Source organism: Xenopus laevis, chromosome 4L (genome assembly GCF_017654675.1).
Source record: "Xenopus laevis strain J_2021 chromosome 4L, Xenopus_laevis_v10.1, whole genome shotgun sequence".
Taxonomy (NCBI): Eukaryota; Metazoa; Chordata; class Amphibia; order Anura; family Pipidae; genus Xenopus; species Xenopus laevis.
Window position 1 is genome coordinate 19,705,385 of NC_054377.1, and position 23,288 is coordinate 19,728,672.

Sequence of the window (23,288 nt, forward strand, 5' to 3'; positions counted from 1 at the left end):
ACAATAGAAATTGCTGCTTTCCGATATTTGATAGACTATAGGCTATAATCCCACAATGATTATATAAAAATATCTTGCCAGTCTTAAGAGTGAATATTGGTTGTCACTGGGCTGTTAAAGTTGGTTACAATACATTGATTAACATTCCTAAGTCTGTTCCACACAAGGATGTTTTGTGTACATATTACCAAAAAATACTTAAATCATTAATCATCCTTCCAGTCTAGGTCATATTTGTAGATTAGGTGCCTTTACTATTCTTAGTATGCATAGGATTAAATGACAGAAACAGCCATTGCTCATTGCTCAATGCTCAATATTTAATAGATAAAAGTTTTAAATAGAATAGACACAAAGATGAAAAATTCACTTTTCCCAGTACACCATTAATTAAAAGACATTGACATTCATTCAGAAATGATTGGAAACACGTGTGTTGCACTATTACTATTCTATACTATTTATCTTCAAGGTTTTGGTGTTTTATTTTCATTCTGATTTGTATCTTTGGTTTTGGTTGTGCTGTCATTGCCTAGCTTCACTGTTTTAGTCTTCATCTCGATGGGCGTGGTTTCTGGATTGGACATCTTTGAGGTCTTTGTGTTTTTTTCTGTGGTTCGTGGTACTGTTTTAGTCTTCATCTCGATGGGCATGGTTTGTGGGTTGGACATCTTTGAGGTCTTTGTGTTTTTTTCTGTGATCTGCGGTACTGTTTTAGTCTTCATCCTTGTGGGTGTGGTTACTGGATTGGACATCTGTGTAGACTTTACTTTTTGTTGTGTGGTTTGTGGTACTTTGTTAACTAACGGGATAGATACTGGTATGGACACCTTTGTAGGTTTAATGTCAACTTCTACTAGTAATCCTTTAGCATTCTTCTCTTTCGTATTTTCATTAGACTGTGATTCTGAACTATTTTCTCTTGAATTTGAGTTATCTGGTTTTCTAGTAACTTGAATTTTATTTTTGTCTTTGTTATTTTCTGCACTTCCACTTTCTTTAGATTCCCTCTTATCTGACTTTCCAGTGACATATTTTTTATTTTTGTCTGTGTCGTTTTCTTCACTTCCACTTTCTTTTGAACCCCTCTTATCTGGCTTTCCAGTAACAGGACTTTTCTTTTTGTTTCCGTTATTTTCTTCACCTCCATGTTCTCTTGATTCGCTTGATGATTTAACCTCTTCTGAATTATCTTCCTCTGAATGATAGGACTCCTTGCAGTGTGTTTTTTGACAGCCACAGCTCTTGATATTAATGTATGAATATTGTCTTAGCTCACCAGTGGGGCATTTTAAAGTGATGGTTACATTTTCTGTTTCTCTTTCTTGACAGCAAGTACAAGTTTTCTGCATGGTCTGTGTTTGCTGAGAATACCTGGAAAAAGGAAATAGCGTGGAGTTAAGAAATGCTCAGTTTTTAAATGAAAGCAGTCTTGAGGAAAGAGTTATGGAATTCTCATGTTTAAAGCTACTTACATTGAGTAACTGTCACAGCTTCCTTGGCAGTAGGACATCGCAACAGGGGAGACAGATGTGCAGCCATTCTCAAGAATAATATCCTTTGTCTGTTTTATCTGACATTTCTTAGGCTCATGGATACCTTCAAAAATAAATACATTCAAGTGTTAGTACTATCTATATTTTTTAATATGATGTCAATTCAAGAGAAAACTAAGATTTTGGGGTGTAAATACTTACAGGTTTGACAACAACCACTGGCATCCTTTTGAATTGTTCCCTAAAAAAAGATAAAAGAAAACAGAATATTAAAGCCATAACAATGGTAAATAAAAACCACAATTAAAATATTATTAAAGGCCCACTATACCTTATTTTAATCTAAATATTATGGGCTGTGTATTTATTTACCCACTGTTTTATGCCCCCAAGATTTTATGATGGCATTACTGGCTTCATTTTTTAATATTTTTTAATTGTTTCTTCAGCTGGTTATAAGCTGTAATTTGTAACCTCTCATAAACCTCCTACTGTGTTGTAGTAACCAACCAACAAGGCAGAAGGGTCCATATACTACAACCTTTCTATATGTAGGCAAAGTAAGTTTACCAAAACACTAATACCTAATATAAATTTATAAAAAAAAAACATTTTGTTGGTTCATGGCAAATAAAAAACAAATAATAAAGTCATAGGCTTATGTGCCAGCCATCTCTCCTGTGTCTTTTTTGGAGAGCCCAGGATGAGCAGTTCATTGTTAATTTTGGAAAAATAGCCTTCTTAATTTATAGTATGAAAAACATGTCAGAACTATACATACCGACTGACATTCATCAATGCGGATTTTTGGACAGGATATTTTTGAGGCCACAGGCATCAAATTGTCTTTTATCTTCACACACTCATAGTTAGTGCAGTTGTCTCCAGGAAGAGGCATGATCTCTCCAGGCTGAGGAAGAATAGAAGGCTTTGCGTTAATATCCTTTTTTATCCAACATTTGTTTTGATCAATTTTTCTCCTTTATATTGTATATGCTATCAGGTATCACATTCTTACATATCCCACAGACAAATACATACAGACACTTAGTAGGCTGCTGAAATTCACTCACAGATGCATTTGCACACACTTACACACCTACAATTACTCACTTGGCATTTGGCAATTAGTTGATTGCATTAAAGGACAAAATAAATATTAATGTATTACCTTACGACTTAAGGTGGCCATAGATGCACAGATATTAAAATGAATGATATTTGGTGCATGTATGAGCCGCCCGATCAGCAGAAGACTTGAATATCAGTCAGCTCTTCGGTTGGCCCAGGCAGAAAATTTTGATGGCACCCAAACATCGCCCATTGTTGGTGCTGAATGGTCAGATACAGGTACAATTCGATTGTTTCGACCTGTATATCTGTATATCTTTTCCAAGATAATTGGTATGTCTTTGGCCAAATTTACTACCCAGTTACAAAGATTTCCCCATCATGGTATACTCCCACGATTAAGTTTATGGCTGTCTCTATTATGTCTACTATTTTGTAAACACTTGGCACAAGCCTGTTCCTACTTACTGTGTTATACTCAATATGTTATCTCTTTATTCTGTACAGCATGTATGAGCTATGGTCTATGACAGTGGAATATTCAATCTATAACTCTTATTTTCAGTGTGGATTAGTGTCTTATTTGGGTGTGTACAACTGATACACACTAGTTTAATTTATTTCTGATTTTCATTTAGGCCCAATTTTAGATTGTGCCAGAGAAGAACATTTGTTGTGAGCCCCCAGCTTCATCAATGCTCTTACCAGGTCATTGGCAAAATAACAAAATGAGATATTTGTTCATATGATTGCTTACCTGCAGCAGGTATGTAGAGTTATCAGGTAGTTGCATTATACAGTGAGTCTGTACACACTTTCCACAACACTTGCCTGGAACATTCTGATATTCATAACCCTGGAAAAGACAAACTCTTTGATTTCCTGGCAATCTTAATGGGTTTCTTCCACCATACAAAGTTCATGTAAAGGAAGATTCACATTCCATTTTGCCATGTTGTATATTTAAACACTTACCTCTGCACAGTGTAAGGCACAAAGAATTGGAGTGCAGGAAACATTATGTGGACCTGGGGAGGTCTGGTCCATTTCCATGCTGCAAGTACATGTTTCACACTTGGTCGGTTCAGAAATGATACTTCCCGGCTGAGATAAAATGAAAGAAATACTTAATAAAACAACAATAAATGAAAGATATTCTATATTACTGATCCAAGAAAGATAGTTGCCATAGTTAGAAATAAGTGTACAAAATAGAACGTGGCTTACCTGGTACTCAGTATTGTTATATACACAGACCTTTTTGGGTACTGCAAAGGAAAATAAACAAATAAATAAACCATCCAGGCCATTATCTTTCTAAAAAAGGATCTTTCAGCAGCATTTTCTTAGAAGGTAAAATACATACCACAGCTCTGTACAGGGCAGCATTTTCCATCAACAATCTCTGTTACAAGTTCATATCCAGGCTTACAAGTCTCATGGTCAATGGTGCAGAGGCTGATGTTACATCCTGTCAGATGGAAACATTCAAATTATATTTTTCAGTCTGAATACCTTATTATCCATTGTTGTTAATTTAAAGGTGAACTACCCCTTTAACTTTTTAGGACCTATAGTGAAGATGATGATCATCACGTCTGAGCATGAGCCTCATCAACTAGGGGCAACTGGGCACAAAGGCACATAATAAATTAATGTGATAAGCATGCAAAGTATAAAGGCCTGAAAAGAGACTACTGTAAATATATAAATTTAGCCAGGAAGCGCCAAACAGAAAGTCCTGAAAACATTTTACAAGATATCATTGTCTAATAGCATTGAATTATGGTGCGTCATTCAAGTAATCCTTCATAAACAATGTCTTGAAAGGAACGGAGAAACTGCAGTAGGCATTGTAAACATCTATAGGTTAGGTCAAGGATTTTTTTCCATTAGATTATTGATTAACCCAGATTAATGACATCAGAAAGCACAGTTTTATTCCATACCACTGTTTTAAAGTATCTTAAATGTACCAGTACAGATTATGCATACAGTACATTGGAGATGCATAGCAGCGTCCGAATTTTAGTCTTTATTACTAAATCTTTTGAACACTGTGAGACACTCACTGCACTCTGTGGTCTGGCAGCAGGGGTTTTCAGGATCAGGCACAGTCACAGACATAGATCCTTCTTCAGAGCAGACTGCAGGGGTCGGTGACATGCAAGCTTTTACTGCACACATCACAGTCATAGTGGCGTTATCACAGACACATGTCTGACAGTTGCTGTCCCAAATATCTCCAGGCTTAGAAAAAAACAAAAACAAAACAGCATTTTAATAATGTTAATTAGACATTATATTATGTTATGCAAAAGCATATTGCCATGAAGAAGCAGAGTTTTTCTTGAGTTTGCAATACTGTAAAATAATATTGGCTTGGAAAGAATGCTTTGCATGGCTGGAAGCAGCATTATAGATATTTTAATGTACAACATAACTATAATAGAAAGATAGAGAGAGATACTGTAACTAGTGAGAGAGAGAAAAAGAGAGATAGAGAGATGATATACAGACAGACAAATAGATGCTAGATAGATAGATAGATAGATAGATAGATAGATAGATAGATAGATAGATAGATAGATAGATAGATAGATAGATGATAGATAGATAGATAGATAGATGATATATAGATAGATAGATAGTTAGATAGATAGACAGATAGATAGATGATATATAGATAGATAGATAGATAGATAGATAGATAGATAGATAGATAGATAGATAGATAGATAGATAGATAGATTTGAATTACCTCTCTGGGCATTCCATCAGGGCCAGTGCATCCTACAAGAAAGAACATCAACAATTAAAATGTGAATTTTTAATAGCATATTACATCCTCCTGTTCAGGAACTTTTGTACAGATATGGAATTTATTATATGTAGTTTTCTGGATGAGGGGTTTTTTTTTTTTTATAATGAGGAGCACTATGCCTCAATGCTGCTTGTCAGCTTTGTTAACATCAAGGAACATTTTTATTGTTACAGAGTAAAATCAGTCAAAAAATAATAATACTTTAAATACATATAACAATATGGGAAAGATTATTGTAGCATTTTAAATATGGCTGGTTAATATATTCTATAACAGTAGTGAAGTTTATTTATTGTATAATATAGTATCCAGCGGTTCTAGCTCTTCCTGTTATGCCCATTTGTTGTCTATACATTGGGGATACAGGATTAAATTCATACTGGTTAACATAAATTGAGAGCACCAAAATGTGACTGGTCTGCCTATTAATAAAATATAGCCCCATTGCAAATGATAAAATTTGCTCCATAAATAAAAATATAGAGGCAAATCTGTGATGAACACTAGCAATGGCTATCAATTCCTTTATCTGCCTCGTTTCTGGCCCTGCATCTGTTATGTTATTTCTCAATTTAAAGAAAACATACCGCAACTAGAGACACATTGATTGGAGGTAGAGCTGAATTTTGTAGTGCCCTCTGGACAGAAACATCCTTCAACATAGCTTTCCTTCTGGTTTTCAACAAACACTTGATTGTACCTGGAACAATTGTTAAAGGGATACTTGTGTAAAAATAAAAGCATATTCTTTATCTGAAAGGCTACACAATGAACACAGCTACATGATGATGCATTTAGCTCATTTTTTTAGCTCATTTTCAATGAAAGATTAAAAGAGAAAAGAAAGCTTGAGTCTTGAGTCTGAGCAAACGTAACTCCAAATTTATACCTATCCAAATATATCAATTACATTTAAAGTGACAGCTAAAGTGGAACTATTCAGTTTAGAGAAAATCCAAAATGATACACTTACTTAGAGTTACAAGTTGATTCCACTGGAGATGCACATGCCTTATAGACCATATCAGAGGAACAATTTTTAGCTGCAAATAGGCAGAGAAAAGTTTTTATATCTTAAAAAAACAAATCAATAACATTATGGTTTAGTATGGGGTTATTCAGTGTTTTTAATTACCAAAGAAATTCCATAACCAAATACAAAATGATAATCTAGATCAAATGCTTTAGCAAAGTCTAAGTAAATCACATCCACTGCCATCCCAGAATCGAGGTCTCTTTTTACGAGAATGTAAGTAGAGACCTCGATTCTGGGATGGCAGTGGATGTGATTTACTTAGACTTTGCTAAAGCATTTGATACAGTGCCACACAAAAGGTTACTGGTTAAATTAAGGAATGTTGGCCTGGAACATAGTATTTGTACCTGGATAGCGAACTGGCTAAAAGATAGACTACAAAGAGTGGTGGTAAATGGAACATTTTCTAATTGGACCAGTGTTGTTAGTGGAGTACCGCAGGGCTCTGTACTAGGTCCCTTGCTTTTCAACTTGTTTATTAATGACCTGGAGGTGGGCATTGAAAGTACTGTTTCTATTTTTGCAGATGATACTAAATTGTGCAGAACTATAGGTTCCATGCAGGATGCTGCCACTTTGCAAAGTGATCTGTCTAAACTGGAAAACTGGGCAGCAAACTGGAAAATGAGGTTCAATGTTGATAAATGCAAGGTTATGCACTTTGGCAAAAATAATATAAATGCAAGTTATACACTAAATGGCAATGTGTTGGGAGTTTCCTTAAATGAAAAGGATCTAGGGGTCTTTGTAGATAACACGTTGTCTAATTCTGGGCAGTGTCATTCTGTGGCTACTAAAGCAAATAAAGTTCTGTCTTGCATAAAAAAGGGCATTAACTCAAGGGATGAAAACATAATTATGCCTCTTTATAGGTCCCTGGTAAGGCCTCATCTGGAGTATGCAGTTCAGTTTTGGACTCCAGTCCTTAAGAGGGATATAAATGAGCTGGAGAGAGTGCAGAGACGTGCAACTAAATTGGTTAGAGGGACGGAAGACTTAAATTATGAGGGTAGACTGTCAAGGTTGGGGTTGTTTTCTCTGGAAAAAAGGCGCTTGCGAGGGGACATGATTACACTTTACAAGTACATTAGAGGACATTATAGACAAATGGCAGGGGACCTTTTTACCCATAAAGTGGATCACCGTACCAGAGGCCACCCCTTTAGACTAGAAGAAAAGAACTTTCATTTGAAGCAACGTAGAGGGTTCTTCACAGTCAGGACAGTGAGGTTGTGGAATACACTGCCGGGTGATGTTGTGATGGCTGATTCAGTTAATGCCTTTAAGAATGGCTTGGATGATTTTTTGGACAGACATAATATTAAAGGCTATTGTGATACTAAACTCTATAGTTAATATAGGTATGGGTATATAGAATTTTAATTAAAAGTAGGGAGGGGTGTGTGTATGGATGCTGGGTTTTCATTTGGAGGGGTTGAACTTGATGGACTTTGTCTTTTTTCAACCCAATTTAACTATGTAACTATGTAACTATGTAACCCTTATTGGTAAGGAATGTTAAAAAATTAGTATACTGTATAATGTGTTATACTTACAGCAGGTACCGTTGGTGCTATTTCTCCAGTCAACACAGACACCCTCTAGAGAACAGAACATTGCATACATCTGCATGCTGGAACAAAGAAGTGTTCCTTCAGGATTGTTGCAGCCATCACTAACACAAGACTGGTAGAATGGTTCTGGTGGCACAACGTTGTGGCATGACTCAAAGACACTGGTGGAAAAATAAAAGATTATGTAATTTGTTAAATTAGGCTTACTGAGGTCTACCATACATAAATTGCCATATATAGAATTGAATAAGCCAGTAATTTTCCTCTCTGGTGTTTTAAAACTGTCCATTTAACCACTGGGAATTTTTAACTTGGTGGCACAAAAGAGATTGTTCCGTTCCTAGTAGAGCTTGGCTTCTGGGTTCATTTTCACTGCATGGAGTTTTAATGTTCTCAATGTATCTAGGTGAACTTCTTCTAAGATAGTCAAGTACCTTCCAACAGTAAGAAAATATGGTTGCTACATTGGATCCTATTAGAACTGACCAGAGTGTGTGTCTTTGGGACGGATAGGGAAGTTCCGAAGCTCCACTGTGGTAGTGATTAATATTCATTGTGTAATTCAAGGTAAAATGTTATTAAAATTAATACATTTTTCTGATTTTATGCACAATTAGTTCATGTTGTACCTGCTTAGGATAATTCTACAGAGCTCTGAAGGGTTACACGGCTTCTCATCAGTTGGACGGACAGTTGAAGTGAATGTAGATGGTAGAATAGAGGTTGAAGTGAATGTAGAGGATAGAAGAGAGGTTGAAGTATATGTAGATGGTAAACGGGAAAATTCAGTAGATGGGATACGTGATGAGAATGTCTGGGGCAAAGTAGAAAGAAGAGTGGTGAAATATGAAGATGCTCTGGTAGATGATGGGATTGTAGGTCTGGTTGTTGCTGGTGCAATGGTAGATGGAGCACTGCAAGAGGAAGAATCCTGACTTGGGACACCCCACTGTCCTGCCATTTGAGTACATGATGGAGCCAACTGTCCATTAGGCAGAATACAGTCATCAATGCGATTATTGGAACATTTCCCTTTAGAATAAAAAAGGATTAAATTATAATTCTCAATAAAACAAAAGAATATATTTAAGAATATGCTTATGTAGCTATTTTAGATATTTTAAGTATGAGAAATGGATTTCTAAATAAGGTATCCCCTAGCAATATACCATTCTACAATGCATAAGCTAAAGTATGGATTAGGAAAGGAATTCTAGCAGACTTTAGCATCAAAACACAACTGCCAAGTTTTTCCTACTTTCCACCTTACTTACCACAATGACCTTCAGTGTTGTCTGAAAACTTGTTCAATGGTAACTTTATTGTAAAACTGAGAACATTAAAAGAGATGTAGGCGCCCAGCTCTGGTATCTGAACAATCAAATATATGCCACTGTTGGTGATTTGAATACCATTTCTGGTCAGTGCAGGATAAACTCGCTGATCATTGAAATATACCTGTAATAAGAAAAGAAATTTAACAAATAGATCAAAAGAATGTGGAAAATACTGCAGGTACAAATGGTCATTTTTTGGAAGCACAAAATGGTCACTTTTAGGGATGGTGAATGTCCTCTTGAACCATAGTTCATGACTTGTGTGTGGGGTATGCATCCTATGCATCATTTGCAGCACCCTGTTAGTATATATTTATATAGAACCAGGACATATCAATTTTGTTCATAGTTATTTAACAATATTGTTTTCGAATGAATAGAATATTACCTTGCCCACTGGCCTATCATTCACCTCCTGGGATGTTAACAATATATTGTTATTATTGTATATAATACGAAGACTCTTAACACAAGTGGGGTCTTCTGGGATACATGAGAAATTGTCTATATAAACTCGGAAATGATCGAAGCGTGGTGTTATCTGCTGAACCAGGACATAGGTGCACTGTCCATCGAAGTCATAGTAGGTTCCATCAAATGTGATGTAATGTGAAGTTCCCCATGCACCACAGACACCTATATACACAAACAAAAAATATATATGAACAGTGCATCGAACAATTAAGCTGCATACAAAACAAAGGGACCAAATGACAACTTAATATCTTCATCTCCAGCAATTATTAAATCAGTTTGGTAAAAGAAAACCCATTCTTACAGCTATAATAATTTAAACATAGTATGTTTTGTTTTGTTGACAATTGACATACTGTTTAGGCATCCATCCAAACCACTGTTCCTAAATGAAGTGCCACTTCAGTTAACTTACATTCACATTGTTTCTGATAGCAGCAACCACTCTCATCATAGGTTTTCTTTGGTGCCATGCGGTTGGCACAGACTACTTCCTGAACGGGAGGACACTGTGTCTTCATAATAGCAATATTATTTCCACCTGTGCAAGTTGCCATTGTGCAGTTATCAATCATCCATGTTTCATTTATCTGTTGGGCAAAAGAAAGAGATGAAAAAGTGCATCATTATTGCCAAGAGATTATTATATAACATTCTATTCAGGTAGAAGATCAAGAACTTAAGAAACACACACACATACCATTCTTGGAGGCATTAAAGCACCACATTCATAAGAACGTGTGCTACTGGCTGGAGTTGAGGTCTGTGTATATGAAGTTTTTGTGCTCTTCACATTCATTGTTGTACTGCTTGTCATTTTGGAAGTTGCAGTAACAGTACTGGCTGTAGCAGTCTTTGCTGTCTTGGTACTGCTTGTGATGGTTGGCGCAGTGGAACTAAAGCATTCTTTGCTGTACCGCTCCACCTGGCAACTATCATTGCAGCGGGCATAAAAACACCATCCTCCATTATCAGTAGTGTTGTATATTATTTGGCCTGTTAAATAAAGATATTATCAAACTGTTATATTATATAGTATATGAAGTCTAGCCCAAGCACCACTGTAACATTTTGTTTTAAACATAAATATCAATCAATGGTCAAAATATATAGAGTAGAAGCAGCAGCTGCATGGGAGACCTAAGCAAAGAGACCCTCATCAGATAGTTTAGAAGCTGCAACTGCATCTTATTTTTATAGAGTAGCAACATACCAGCTTTTTCAACAAGGTGAATATTTTTTTTGCCTATTGTTGTTGTTTCAAAACAGGGAAAATGAAGTTTCCATGTTTGGTCCTTGTGAGGTAGACAACTAGATGCCCAGTGTACAGATAATAGCCTTGCATTAAATGACTTATGCATTCATTGATAATCCAAAACAGAACCAAAAACAGGAGATGCAATGTCTCTGTTTAGCTCAACTTTAGAAGAGTACGTTTTGCACAACTCATTGAACTCATGCTGATCTATGGGAGTACTGCCTCTCTAAGGGAAGAATCACATAAGCAGAACCTGCTTTTATTTGTAAAAATTGCACATCTTCTACTAAATGATCCGTTCATCATATTTCTAAGTAATTGATTACCTTACCTAGGTTATTATGAGTTATTGGTAAGGGTACATTGAATCTCTGATTCAGACATTTGTTGCTGGATTTGGACAAATCCTGAACACCTGACTGAACCAAATTTGAACCCTTAATACCATCTAAATGTAGACCACTGGATAACTGAAGAAAAATGTTGCTGTTATTTTTTATATTTTGGATATTTTAATTTGCAATCAGGGATCTCATTCATTTTAGAATTTAAACTATTTGACTAAATTCTAAAATCTTAGCTTTTGTGGTACTGTCCATAATTTGTATGTTTTTTTTTAACTTATACTATTACTTAGACTACTCATTAAAAATGTTCTTCTATGCTTTGTCAGCTACAACAAATCTTGACAAAATGTATAGGAGAATAAGAAAACTGACAATTTTTATAGGCAAGACTTACCAGCTGGAATCAACACTCCATTAACATTGCAAATGCATTTGGTGGTAAAAAATGTTTTTTCAACTGTTATTGTTCTTGGTCCTGAGGAGGTGCTCACTTTCTCAGATGTTGACGGAGTGCTTTTGGTAGTTTTGGTGGAGAGGCCAGAACTGATTTCCCTACTTGTAGAGGTAATGGTAGACATAAGGTAACCAGTAGAAGACTGTTTAATTGTTGATGATCTTGTACTATATGAAGCTGTATCTTTAGAAGATGTAGTATAAACTTTAGTAGAAGTAGAAGACACTTTAGTAGTTTTTAGAGAACTGGGTTTCTCAGATGTGGCCTCTTCATGTGAAAATGTAGTTGTTGATTTATCAGAATGTGTTGTAAATTTAGGATGATCATCCTTTGTTGTACTTTCCTTGATTCCTGTAGTTGTCTTACTAGATGCTACTTCACCAGATAAAGTAGACATTTTAGTGGTTTTTACAGAAATGGGCTCAGTTGTTGAAAAATGTGCTGTTGATTTAGGCAAAGTTTGTTCTGTAGTACTCTTTTTGATTGGTGTAGTTGACTTGGTAAATGTTACTTCACCTGATGCAGTAGATACTTTGTGTGAAATTAGCCTTTGAGATGTGGTCTCTTCAACGTGTGAGGCCCCACTTGTTGAATAATGGAAATTTGTTGTTGATTTAGAAGATGCTTCTCCAGCAGTACTCTTTTTGACAGATGTTCCTCTTGTGGATGTCTTGACAGATTCAGTAGAAACTCTGGTTGTTTTGAGTGAAGTGTGCATTTGAGATGTGACCTCTTCTTCATGTGAGGACTTGGTTGTTGGTTTGTGAAAATCTGTTGTTGATTTAGAAGAAACATCCCCAGAAGTGCTCTTCTTAAGAGGTGTGGTTGCCTTGGTTGAGGTTACTTCCCCAGAAGCAGTAGACACCCTGGTGGTTTTCACTGAAGTGGGTTTTTGAGATGTGGACTTCTCTTCTTGTGAGGACTCAGTTGTTGATTTGTGAAAACCTGTTGTTGATTTAGAAGAAACTGCCCCAGTAGTGCTCTTTTTAAAAGGTGTGGTTGCTGTGTTTGATGCTATTTCACCAGAAGCAGTAGATACCCTGGTTGTTTTCAGTGAAGTGGGTTTTTGAGATGTGGTCTTTTCTTCATGTGAGGACTCAGTTGTTGATTTGTGAAAACCTGTTGTTGATTTAGAAGAAGCTTCCCCAGTAGTACTCTTCTTAAGAGGTGTTGTTGCCTTGGTTGATGTTACTTCCCCAGAAGCAGTAGACACCCTGGTGGTTTTCAGTGAAGTGGGTTTTTGAGATGTGGTCTCCTCTTCATGTGAGGACTCAGTTGTTGATTTGTAAAAACCTGTTGTTGATTTAGAAGAAGCTGCCCGAGTAGTGCTCTTCTTAAGAGGTGTGGTTTCTTTGTTTGATGTTACTTCCCCAGAAGCAGTAGACACCCTGGTGGTTTTCAGTGAAGTGGGTTTTTGAGATGTGGTCTTTTCTTCATGCGAGGACTCAGTTGTTGATTTGTGAAAACCTGTTGTTGATTTAGAAGAAGCTTCCCCAGTAGTACTCTTCTTAAGAGGTGTTGTTGCCTTGGTTGATGTTACTTCCCCAGAAGCAGTAGACACCCTGGTGGTTTTCACTGAAGTGGGTTTTTGAGATGTGGTCTTCTCTTCATGTGAGGACTCAGTTGTTGATTTGTGAAAACCTGTTGTTGATTTAGAAGAAGCTGCCTGAGTAGTGGTCTTCTTAAGAGGTGTGGTTGCTTTGTTTGATGTTACTTCCCCAGAAGCAGTAGACACCCTGGTTGTTTTCAGTGAAGTGGGTTTTTGAGATGTGGTCTTTTCTTCATGTGAGGACTCAGTTGTTGATTTGTGAAAACCTGTTGTTGATTTAGAAGAAGCTTCCCCAGTAGTACTCTTCTTAAGAGGTGTTGTTGCCTTGGTTGATGTTACTTCCCCAGAAGCAGTAGACACCCTGGTGGTTTTCAGTGAAGTGGGTTTTTGAGATGTGGTCTCCTCTTCATGTGAGGACTCAGTTGTTGATTTGTAAAAACCTGTTGTTGATTTAGAAGAAGCTGCCCGAGTAGTGCTCTTCTTAAGAGGTGTGGTTTCTTTGTTTGATGTTACTTCCCCAGAAGCAGTAGACACCCTGGTGGTTTTCAGTGAAGTGGGTTTTTGAGATGTGGTCTTTTCTTCATGCGAGGACTCAGTTGTTGATTTGTGAAAACCTGTTGTTGATTTAGAAGAAGCTTCCCCAGTAGTACTCTTCTTAAGAGGTGTTGTTGCCTTGGTTGATGTTACTTCCCCAGAAGCAGTAGACACCCTGGTGGTTTTCACTGAAGTGGGTTTTTGAGATGTGGTCTTCTCTTCATGTGAGGACTCAGTTGTTGATTTGTGAAAACCTGTTGTTGATTTAGAAGAAGCTGCCCCAGTAGTGCTCTTCTTAAGAGGTGTGGTTGCTTTGTTTGATGTTACTTCCCCAGAAGCAGTAGACACCCTGGTTGTTTTCAGTGAAGTGGGTTTTTGAGATGTGGTCTTTTCTTCATGTGAGGATTCAGTTGTTGATTTGTGAAAACCTGTTGTTGATTCAGAAGAAGCTTCCCCAGTAGTACTCTTCTTAAGAGGTGTTGTTGCCTTGGTTGATGTTACTTCCCCAGAAGCAGTAGACACCCTGGTGGTTTTCAGTGAAGTGGGTTTTTGAGATGTGGCCTCCTCTTCATGTGAGGACCCAGTTGTTGATTTGTGAAAACCTGTTGTTGATTTAGAAGAAGCTGCCCGAGTAGTGCTCTTCTTAAGAGGTGTGGTTGCTTTGTTTGATGTTACTTCCCCAGAAGCAGTAGACACCCTGGTTGTTTTCAGTGAAGTGGGTTTTCGAGATGTGGTCTTTTCTTCATGTGAGGACTCAGTTGTTGATTTGTGAAAACCTGTTGTTGATTTAGAAGAAGTTTCCCCAGTAGTACTCTTCTTAAGAGGTGTTGTTGCCTTGGTTGATGTTACTTCCCCAGAAGCAGTAGACACCCTGGTGGTTTTCAGTGAAGTGGGTTTTTGAGATGTGGTCTTTTCTTCATGTGAGGACTCAGTTGTTGATTTGTGAAAACCTGTTGTTGATTTAGAAGAAGTTTCCCCAGTAGTACTCTTCTTAAGAGGTGTTGTTGCCTTGGTTGATGTTACTTCCCCAGAAGCAGTAGACACCCTGGTTGTTTTCAGTGAAGTGGGTTTTTGAGATGTGGTCTTTTCTTCATGTGAGGACTCAGTTGTTGATTTGTGAAAACCTGTTGTTGATTTAGAAGAAGCTGCCTGAGTAGTGCTCTTCTTAAGAGGTGTGGTTGCTTTGTTTGATGTTACTTCCCCAGAAGCAGTAGACACCCTGGTGGTTTTCAGTGAAGTGGGTTTTCGAGATGTGGTCTTTTCTTCATGTGAGGACTCAGTTGTTGATTTGTGAAAACCTGTTGTTGATTTAGAAGAAGTTTCCCCAGTAGTACTCTTCTTAAGAGGTGTTGTTGCCTTGGTTGATGTTACTTCCCCAGAAGCAGTAGACACCCTGGTGGTTTTCAGTGAAGTGGGTTTTTGAGATGTGGTCTTTTCTTCATGTGAGGACTCAGTTGTTGATTTGTGAAACCTGTTGTTGATTTAGAAGAAGTTTCCCCAGTAGTACTCTTCTTAAGAGGTGTTGTTGCCTTGGTTGATGTTATTTCCCCAGAAGCAGTAGACACCCTGGTTGTTTTCAGTGAAGTGGGTTTTTGAGATGTGGTCTTTTCTTCATGTGAGGACTCAGTTGTTGATTTGTGAAAACCTGTTGTTGATTTAGAAGAAGCTGCCTGAGTAGTGCTCTTCTTAAGAGGTGTGGTTGCTTTGTTTGATGTTACTTCCCCAGAAGCAGTAGACACCCTGGTGGTTTTCAGTGAAGTGGGTTTTTGAGATGTGGTCTTTTCTTCATGTGAGGACTCAGTTGTTGATTTGTGAAAACCTGTTGTTGATTTAGAAGAAGCTTCCCAGTAGTACTCTTCTTAAGAGGTGTTGTTGCCTTGGTTGATGTTACTTCCCCAGAAGCAGTAGACACCCTGGTGGTTTTCAGTGAAGTGGGTTTTTGAGATGTGGTCTCCTCTTCATGTGAGGACTCAGTTGTTGATTTATGAAAACCTGTTGTTGATTTAGAAGAAGCTGCCCCAGTAGTGCTCTTCTAAGAGGTGTGGTTTGCCTTTGTTTGATGTTACTTCCCCAGAAGCAGTAGACACCCTGTGGTTTTCAGTGAAGTTGGTTTTTGAGATGTGGTCTTTCTTCATGCGAAGGACTCAGTTGTTGATTTGTGAAAACCTGTTGTGATTTAGAAGAAGCTTCCCAGTAGTGCTCTTCTTAAGAGGTGTTGTTGCCTTGTTGATTTACTTCCCAGAAGCAGTAGACACCCTGGTGGTTTCAGTGAAGTGGGTTTTTGAGATGTGGTCTTCTCTTCATGCGAGGACTCAGTTGTTGATTTGTGAAACTGTTGTTGATTTAGAAGAAGCTCCCCAGTAGTGCTCTTCTTAAGAGTTGTGGTTGCTTTGTTTGATGTTACTTCCCCAGAAGCAGTAGACACCCTGGTTGTTTTCATGAAGTGGGTTTTTGAGATGTGGTCTTTTCTTCATGTGAGGAACCAGTTGTTGATTTGTGAAAAACCTGTTGTTGATTTAGAAGAAGCTGCCCGAGTAGTGCTTTTCTTAAGAGGTGTGGTTTCTTTGTTTGATGTTATTTCCCCAGAAGCAGTAGACACCCTGGTGGTTTTCAGTGAAGTAGGTTTTTGAGATGTGGTCTTTTCTTCATGCGAGGACTCAGTTGTTGATTTGTGAAAACCTGTTGTTGATTTAGAAGAAGCTTCCCCAGTAGTACTTTTCTTAAGAGGTGTTGTTGACTTGGTTGATGTTACTTCCCCAGAAGCAGTAGACACCCTGGTGGTTTTCAGTGAAGTGGGTTTTTGAGATGTGGCCTCCTCTTCATGTGAGGACCCAGTTGTTGATTTGTAAAAACCTGTTGTTGATTTAGAAGAAGCTGCCCGAGTAGTGCTCTTCTTAAGAGGTGTGGTTGCTTTGTTTGATGTTACTTCCGCAGAAGCAGTAGACACCCTGGTGGTTTTCAGTGTAGTTGGCTTTTTAGATGTGGTCTCATCTTCATGTGAGGACTCAGTTGTTGGTTTGTGAAATCCTGTTGTTGATTTAGAAGAAGCTGCTCCAGTAGTGCGCCTCTGCACCGGTGTGGTTGCCTTGTTTGATGTAACTTTACTGGAAGCAGTAGACACTCTTGTGGTTTTCAGCGAAGTGGGATTTTGAGATGTGGTATCCTCTTCATGTGAGGACTTGGTTGTTCTTTTAGGTGTTGTCTCTTCGTTGTGTACATATTCAGTTGTTGGTTTATGGGAACTTTTAGTCAGTGTGGTTGTTAACTTGTTTGGAGTAGTTTCTTTGGTTGACATAAGTTCTAGAGGCAAAGTAGCAGCTTCAGTAGTTTTCACTGAAATTAGTTTTACTGAAGTGGCCTCCTCTTCTGACTCAGTTGTTGTCTTTTGAAGACCTTCAGTAGATACAGTTGACACTTTGGAAGTTATTAGTTTAGTTGGACTAAATTTAGTTGGTGTTGTTAACTTCCTACTTGTTACATCAGCAGATTCTGTAGTTTTTATAGAAAATGGAATTTGAGATGCAGTTTCTGCTTCATATGAAGATTCTTCTGTTGTCCTTGTGAACTCTGTTGGTTGTGGAGAAGCTGAATTTGTAGTACTCTTAGTTACTGCAAGCTTTGTAGTTGTCTCTGAAGATTCCATTTCTTCAGATGAGGTAGATACAGTCAATGAAAAAGGTGTCACAGATACTGTTTCTGTTGTAAATAATGGTGTTGAACCTGTAAAATCTGGTGATGCACATTTAGAGCAGCAGAAAATTCTAATTTCATAATTGAAGCAAAAGGCAAATGGACCATTTTGTTCCTCACTGTAACATGTGAGACCACTGCTGACATTGCACTGCACATTTTGCTGTAAATCTTCTATTGGTATCTCTGGAAAGGCAGCAGGCCTGCACTGGATATCAGATGGCTCTTCACAGATACTAAATCCAGAATTTTTAATGTTTTCATAAGTTTCAATGTCTCCATTTGTTTCTTCATTTGGGAAACTAACATCAAACCATTGTGACCACTCGCATATGGGTTCACAGTCTGCCTTAGATGAAGTGACTCCTGAGGTAAGTACTTTGGAAGTTTGTGAAACAATCACCTCTGTGGTTAGGGGATTGGTGTGACTTGTATACGCTGATGTTACTTTAACAGATGCAGTGGACATTTTGGTTGTTTTTAGTGAAGTGGGCTTTTGAGATGTGGTTTCCTCTTCATGTGAAGACTCGGTTGTTGATTTATGGGAACCTGTTGTTGATTTAGAAGAAGCTTCACCAGTGGTACTCTTCCTAATCACTGTGGTTGTCTTAGGTGATGTTACTTCGCCAGATGCAGTAGACACTCTTGTGGTTTTTGTTGAAATGGGCTTTTGAGATGTAGACTTTTCTTCCTGTGAAGACTTTGTTGTTGATTTAGAAGACTTTGTTGATGATTTAGGATGTGATTCGTCAGTAGTAGTCTGCTTTACAGTCTTTGTTAACATTGTGGATGTTACTTCAACAGATAGAGTAGGAACTTTAGTGGTTTTCGCTGATATTGGCTTTTGAGGTGTAGACTTTTCTTCATGCGAGAACTCAGTTGTTGATTTATGGAAACCTGTTGTTGATTTAGAAGAAGCTTCACCAGTGGTACTCTTCCTAACCACTGTGGTTGCCTTGGTTGATGTTACTTTGCCAGATGCAGTAGACACTCTAGTGGTTTTTAGTGAAATGGGCTTTTGAGATGTAGTCTCTGCTTCATGTGAGGACTTTGTTGTTGATTTGGAAGATTTTGTTGTTGATTTAGGAAACTGTGTTGTTGATTTAATATATGGTTCGCCAGTAGTAGTCTTTTTCACAGGTGTTGACCTTGTGGATGTTACTTCAACAGATGTAGAAGGAACTCTAGTGGTTTTCACTGAAACTGGTTTTTGAGTTGTAGATTTTTCTTCATGTGAAAACTCAGTTGTTGATTTATGGAAACCTGTTGTTGATTTAGAAGAAGCTTGTGTATTAGAAGTCCTCTTTATTGGCATAGATGTAGATATGATTTCTTTGTGTGGTGTTGTAGTTTTGCTTCCCATATCAGTTACATGCCTTGATGTGATTATATTTCGAGTAGAAAATATGGTAGTTTTTTCATATTTAGAAGTTTTTTCAGAACTTCTGGTTGTCATCTTATCATGTGTAGTAGATGAGCTACAATCTTCCAAAGAGCAACATAGTACCCTAAGTTGATAATTGTAACAAAGGGGAAAATTCCAGTCTTGATCCTCATTCTTGCAGATCAGACCATATGTAACATTACAGGTAACCATCTGCCCTATTTCAGCTATATTTTTAGTGGGAAAGCGCTCAGCTCGGCATTCAATGTTATCAGGCTTTTGACATATACTATTACCAGCAGCTCTGATATTTTCAAAGGTCTCAAAGTCACCATCAGAACTGGCAATACTGGGAAAATGTACATCATACCATGGAGTCCAAGTACATTTTTGCTTCTTGCATGGTGTAGTGTTGGGTTTGGTACTAGATTTTGTAGTAGATGTTCCTGTTGTTTTTTGAGAGGTTGTTTTGCTTCCAGTTGCACTTGTTTTATAAGAGTGGCTGCCAGTTGTGCTTAAAGTATATTTAGATGACAGTGTTTCAGTGTGAGTCGTCTTCACATGACTGCTGGAGGTCTTAGTTATAGGTTTTGAATAAGTACTGATAGAAGGCGTTGTGGAAATGGAAGACTGTCCACAAGGAACATAACTACAGCACAGAATCCGAATTTCATAATTGAAGCAAAGCTGTGAGAATTGGTCTTGATTATGACACACAAGGCCCATTGATTTATTACATTGGATGATCTGACCTAAATCTCTGACAGGAATTTTAGGAAACTTCTGTGCTCGACATTCCACATCTGATGGTACTTTACACACAGAGTGTCCATTTTCTCTAATCTTCTCAAAGGTTTCAAAGTCACCTTCATTCTCCCCATACTTAGGGCAAGTAACATCGTACCATGTTGACCATTTGCAAATTTCCTCAAGACAAGATACCGAGGTCACTGATACAGGTTCTGTAGTGAAAAGTGCAAAAAACATAAATCAGTAACACTCAAATATGTCTAAGCGGTTAAAAAGAAGTCAAAATAGAATATACTGTCCCCAAAAGAAGATAGATTTTAAATATCTCTTCAATAAAGCAAAGAAAAATAACTTTTCATGATGTCAAGTTCTGCCTACCAGTGGTGGAGAGATTTACAGCAGATGATGTGGTTGTGTCAAAGACAAATGTGGTAGGGGCCACAGTTGATGGAACACATGGGTAGACACTTCTGTTAATTGTTCCATTTGCTGAACAGGTAGCTATAATGCATCCTCCAATGCCATCAGTAGTATTGTAGATTACATCCCCATAATTGTATTTCATGTTTCCATAATAGCAACTGCAGGCTGTGAAATTAAAGAAAACGAGATGTAACAGGTATAACTGCAGATAAACCGTACATATTACATATAACTTCTTTGATCTAAGACACAAACTAGAAAATATCAAGGGCTAGAAGAATAAAATGGTGGAAATAAAAGGTTCCATATTCTACCTCAATTTTGTTATGGATTGTTGAAATCATTTATTTGAAATCTGCAAATCTGAATATACTGTAGGTTCAGAATTCTCTGAGAATATTCTCTGAGAATAACACCATACCTCCAACATACACTTGCATTAGTTTTGCCTATTTTCCTAGTGCAACTGTACATGTACAACATAATCAAAGTCGTCATTATTATGTAGTTCTTTCCTGCAAATTAACTATAAAGTAGAGTCTCAAAATCATTTCATAAGATTTTTCTTAAAAGACATTTTATAAAGACATGAAAACACGGGGTTTGGAGTGATGCTGTCACTGACTTGTAAACCTACTATAGACCTCAGTCATGCATAGTCATGCTATAAAATCGAGATAATTTATTAGAGAATGTTGAGGGTTGTAGAAGAAATATGTGTTGCGAAAAACTGATCTCAACTCACCTCGAAGGTCCATTTGGCAACGACGTCCTTTCTTGGTACAAATGCTGCAAATAATTTAACCAATATGAGTTAATGTTATTGATCAAACTCTTTATACAGAGGTAGATAGAATCACTTCATGCACAGTTTCTGAAAACTGTTTTGAGATAAGAAAAATGCACTTACCATGATTCACAATTCCTGAAGGATGGTACCATATCCCCAACACTGTAGCGTTTTCCATCATCATCGTAACAACCGCAGTTAGCTTGGGCGACACATTTCATGACGTCCTCATCAAAGAAAGGGCGATCTTTGGGGCACTTTGGGTAACAACCTAAAATGGGCAAAAAATAATATTTTGGTTCCGAACAAGAAAATTCCTATTTATTAATGATAAAGCTTTCCATTTCGCTACTCTCCAAGTCCTACTGCCTTGGAAGCCATGTTCCAATATCTTGCACTGATGACATCTAACAAGAGGAAACAGGCTGACTGCAAGTTTGGATATATGGCTATAAACATTTTGGCTGTATCTGTGCTATACACTTGCGGTTCTAGATGCATAGTTGGCCAAATGGACCTAAAGGAGTGATCTGCATGTCTCCACCCATGATGCCTTATGGGAGAATTAAAACTCTTATTTTTGGTATCTAGGCAGTGCTGTGTGTATGGCATGAGACAAGTAAATGCAAGGCTTTATTTTGCATGACAAAGCTGACAAAATTGCTAAGTAGTTCACTGATAAATCCCATTGTTTATTGTATGTCTATGTCTGAGTGTAGCTGTATAACTTTTTTGACACGGTGATAAAAGATGACTGTTAATTAAAGTGTTTAAATACAACCCAAGGAAACCACCCCTTTTTCCAAAATACCTTCAAGTCCAGGTAGCTGATTCTTGCAGTTTCCAGAAGGATTTCGGCAGGTCTTCATACAAGGAGCTCCACAAGGCTTGTAATGCCATTCACACTCACCATCAGGGTTGTAGTAATCGCAGAACAGAGCTGGTTAGAGAAATGTGCAGTGTTAAATGGCCATGAGTTAATACATTTAAATGTATTCTCCTTGCAGAAACGAGAAGAGTGACAACCATTTTTTTCTAATTTTAATATAGGTGATACATTCTCATAAAATGTTGTTAGAAAACTTACGGCACATTTCAGGGGTCCTCCATGCTATGCAAATTCCTGCCTCATTGCAGGCCGCAGCATAGGCTGCAACAGCAGTACAGAAGCACTCACAATCACCTCCAGAGTCACATGCACAGGAGTCGTGGACACAAGCTTCATAGAAAGGAGTTGGATCAACCTATAAATTGCACATGGTTAGACAAAACCATATCAAGAATGTGCAAAAGCATCACAGTAAAGGAATTTTATATGGTTATCTATCATGGTGGAAACCCAACAAATGATGCTCATTTGCTTTACATAAAAAGCTTCAGGATGTAATGATCATTTTATCTACATTTCAATTATTAATTTCTATTCTTTATTATTTTATTATCTATTATTAGTATAGATTTCAACCAGTAAATATGGAACGGGAAATGTAATAAATGGGTTATAAGAGTAACATGGAAATGTGGAAAATAGGAAAAAAAAGGGGTGACATTTTTGTAAATGTTTTTAGTTTTATTTTGCTTTTTTGCTTATCAATCTGTGTACCATAGAATCTGCAAACTTTCAATCCATTTAGTTTGCAAAGCATATATTTTTTTCCAATTTTTTTTAAATTTGCTAATTAAAATTCTAAGAGTAATAATCAGCAGTTAAACGATTCCATTTTCTGAGGTGGGCTACTACACTTGGAGAAAACCCCAAAGAGAGAAGACTATCGAATAAAAAATTTGAATATTTGCTCATCCTAATCTGGTATTAGACCAAAAATGTGTGAAATGTGTTAAATGTTGATGTAGATATTGTATTGATTTTGTATTGTATATTGCTTTTTGGAATACAATGTAATATTAAAGTATAACCATGACCTACTTTAGATTGACACTTGGCAAAGACAGAACTTATGATAATGCTGCAGTGTTTCTGAGCCCAGCTCTGTCTATATGGGTTGGCAAGACAAGGGTGTCTAAGAGGCTGGGCATCAGGACAGGTTGGAGAGTCTTTCCAGCTGTTTCCAAATTCTTGAACATTGACAACCACAGACTGGCTTCTTGTTGTAAACTCATTGTATACACTTCCGTCATAATTGCCACAAAGACCACAAACATTTCCCTATCAGAAGGAAAACACAAGTCAAAAATTACCCATTAAACAACATTTTTTGTTTTTAAAAAAATTTCAAAATACAAATTTGAATATATCTGATAAGTTCCTTTCGAAATAGTGTAGGCCCTTTTACAGA

At 37.3% G+C, this 23,288-nt stretch overlaps 1 protein-coding gene across 1 annotated transcript in view; it reads right to left on the bottom strand.

The window, feature by feature from the left end:
* Positions 1-467: 467 nt before the first annotated feature.
* The window catches only part of muc2l.L (hypothetical protein L homeolog), a 35,772-nt gene continuing 12,951 nt past the window's right edge, over positions 468-23,288 (bottom strand). The window contains 29 exon segments of the mRNA XM_041589595.1: positions 468-1,374; positions 1,476-1,599; positions 1,698-1,737; positions 2,278-2,406; positions 3,325-3,423; positions 3,543-3,671; positions 3,795-3,835; positions 3,934-4,038; positions 4,640-4,817; positions 5,329-5,360; positions 5,979-6,091; positions 6,365-6,434; positions 7,984-8,162; positions 8,631-9,033; positions 9,276-9,459; positions 9,727-9,974; positions 10,228-10,402; positions 10,513-10,808; positions 11,812-15,426; positions 15,429-15,800; positions 15,803-16,004; positions 16,155-16,320; positions 16,438-19,990; positions 20,157-20,366; positions 20,947-20,990; positions 21,112-21,262; positions 21,803-21,931; positions 22,079-22,235; positions 22,919-23,158. Coding sequence (XP_041445529.1) covers positions 468-1,374; positions 1,476-1,599; positions 1,698-1,737; positions 2,278-2,406; positions 3,325-3,423; positions 3,543-3,671; positions 3,795-3,835; positions 3,934-4,038; positions 4,640-4,817; positions 5,329-5,360; positions 5,979-6,091; positions 6,365-6,434; positions 7,984-8,162; positions 8,631-9,033; positions 9,276-9,459; positions 9,727-9,974; positions 10,228-10,402; positions 10,513-10,808; positions 11,812-15,426; positions 15,429-15,800; positions 15,803-16,004; positions 16,155-16,320; positions 16,438-19,990; positions 20,157-20,366; positions 20,947-20,990; positions 21,112-21,262; positions 21,803-21,931; positions 22,079-22,235; positions 22,919-23,158 — 12,291 coding nt within the window.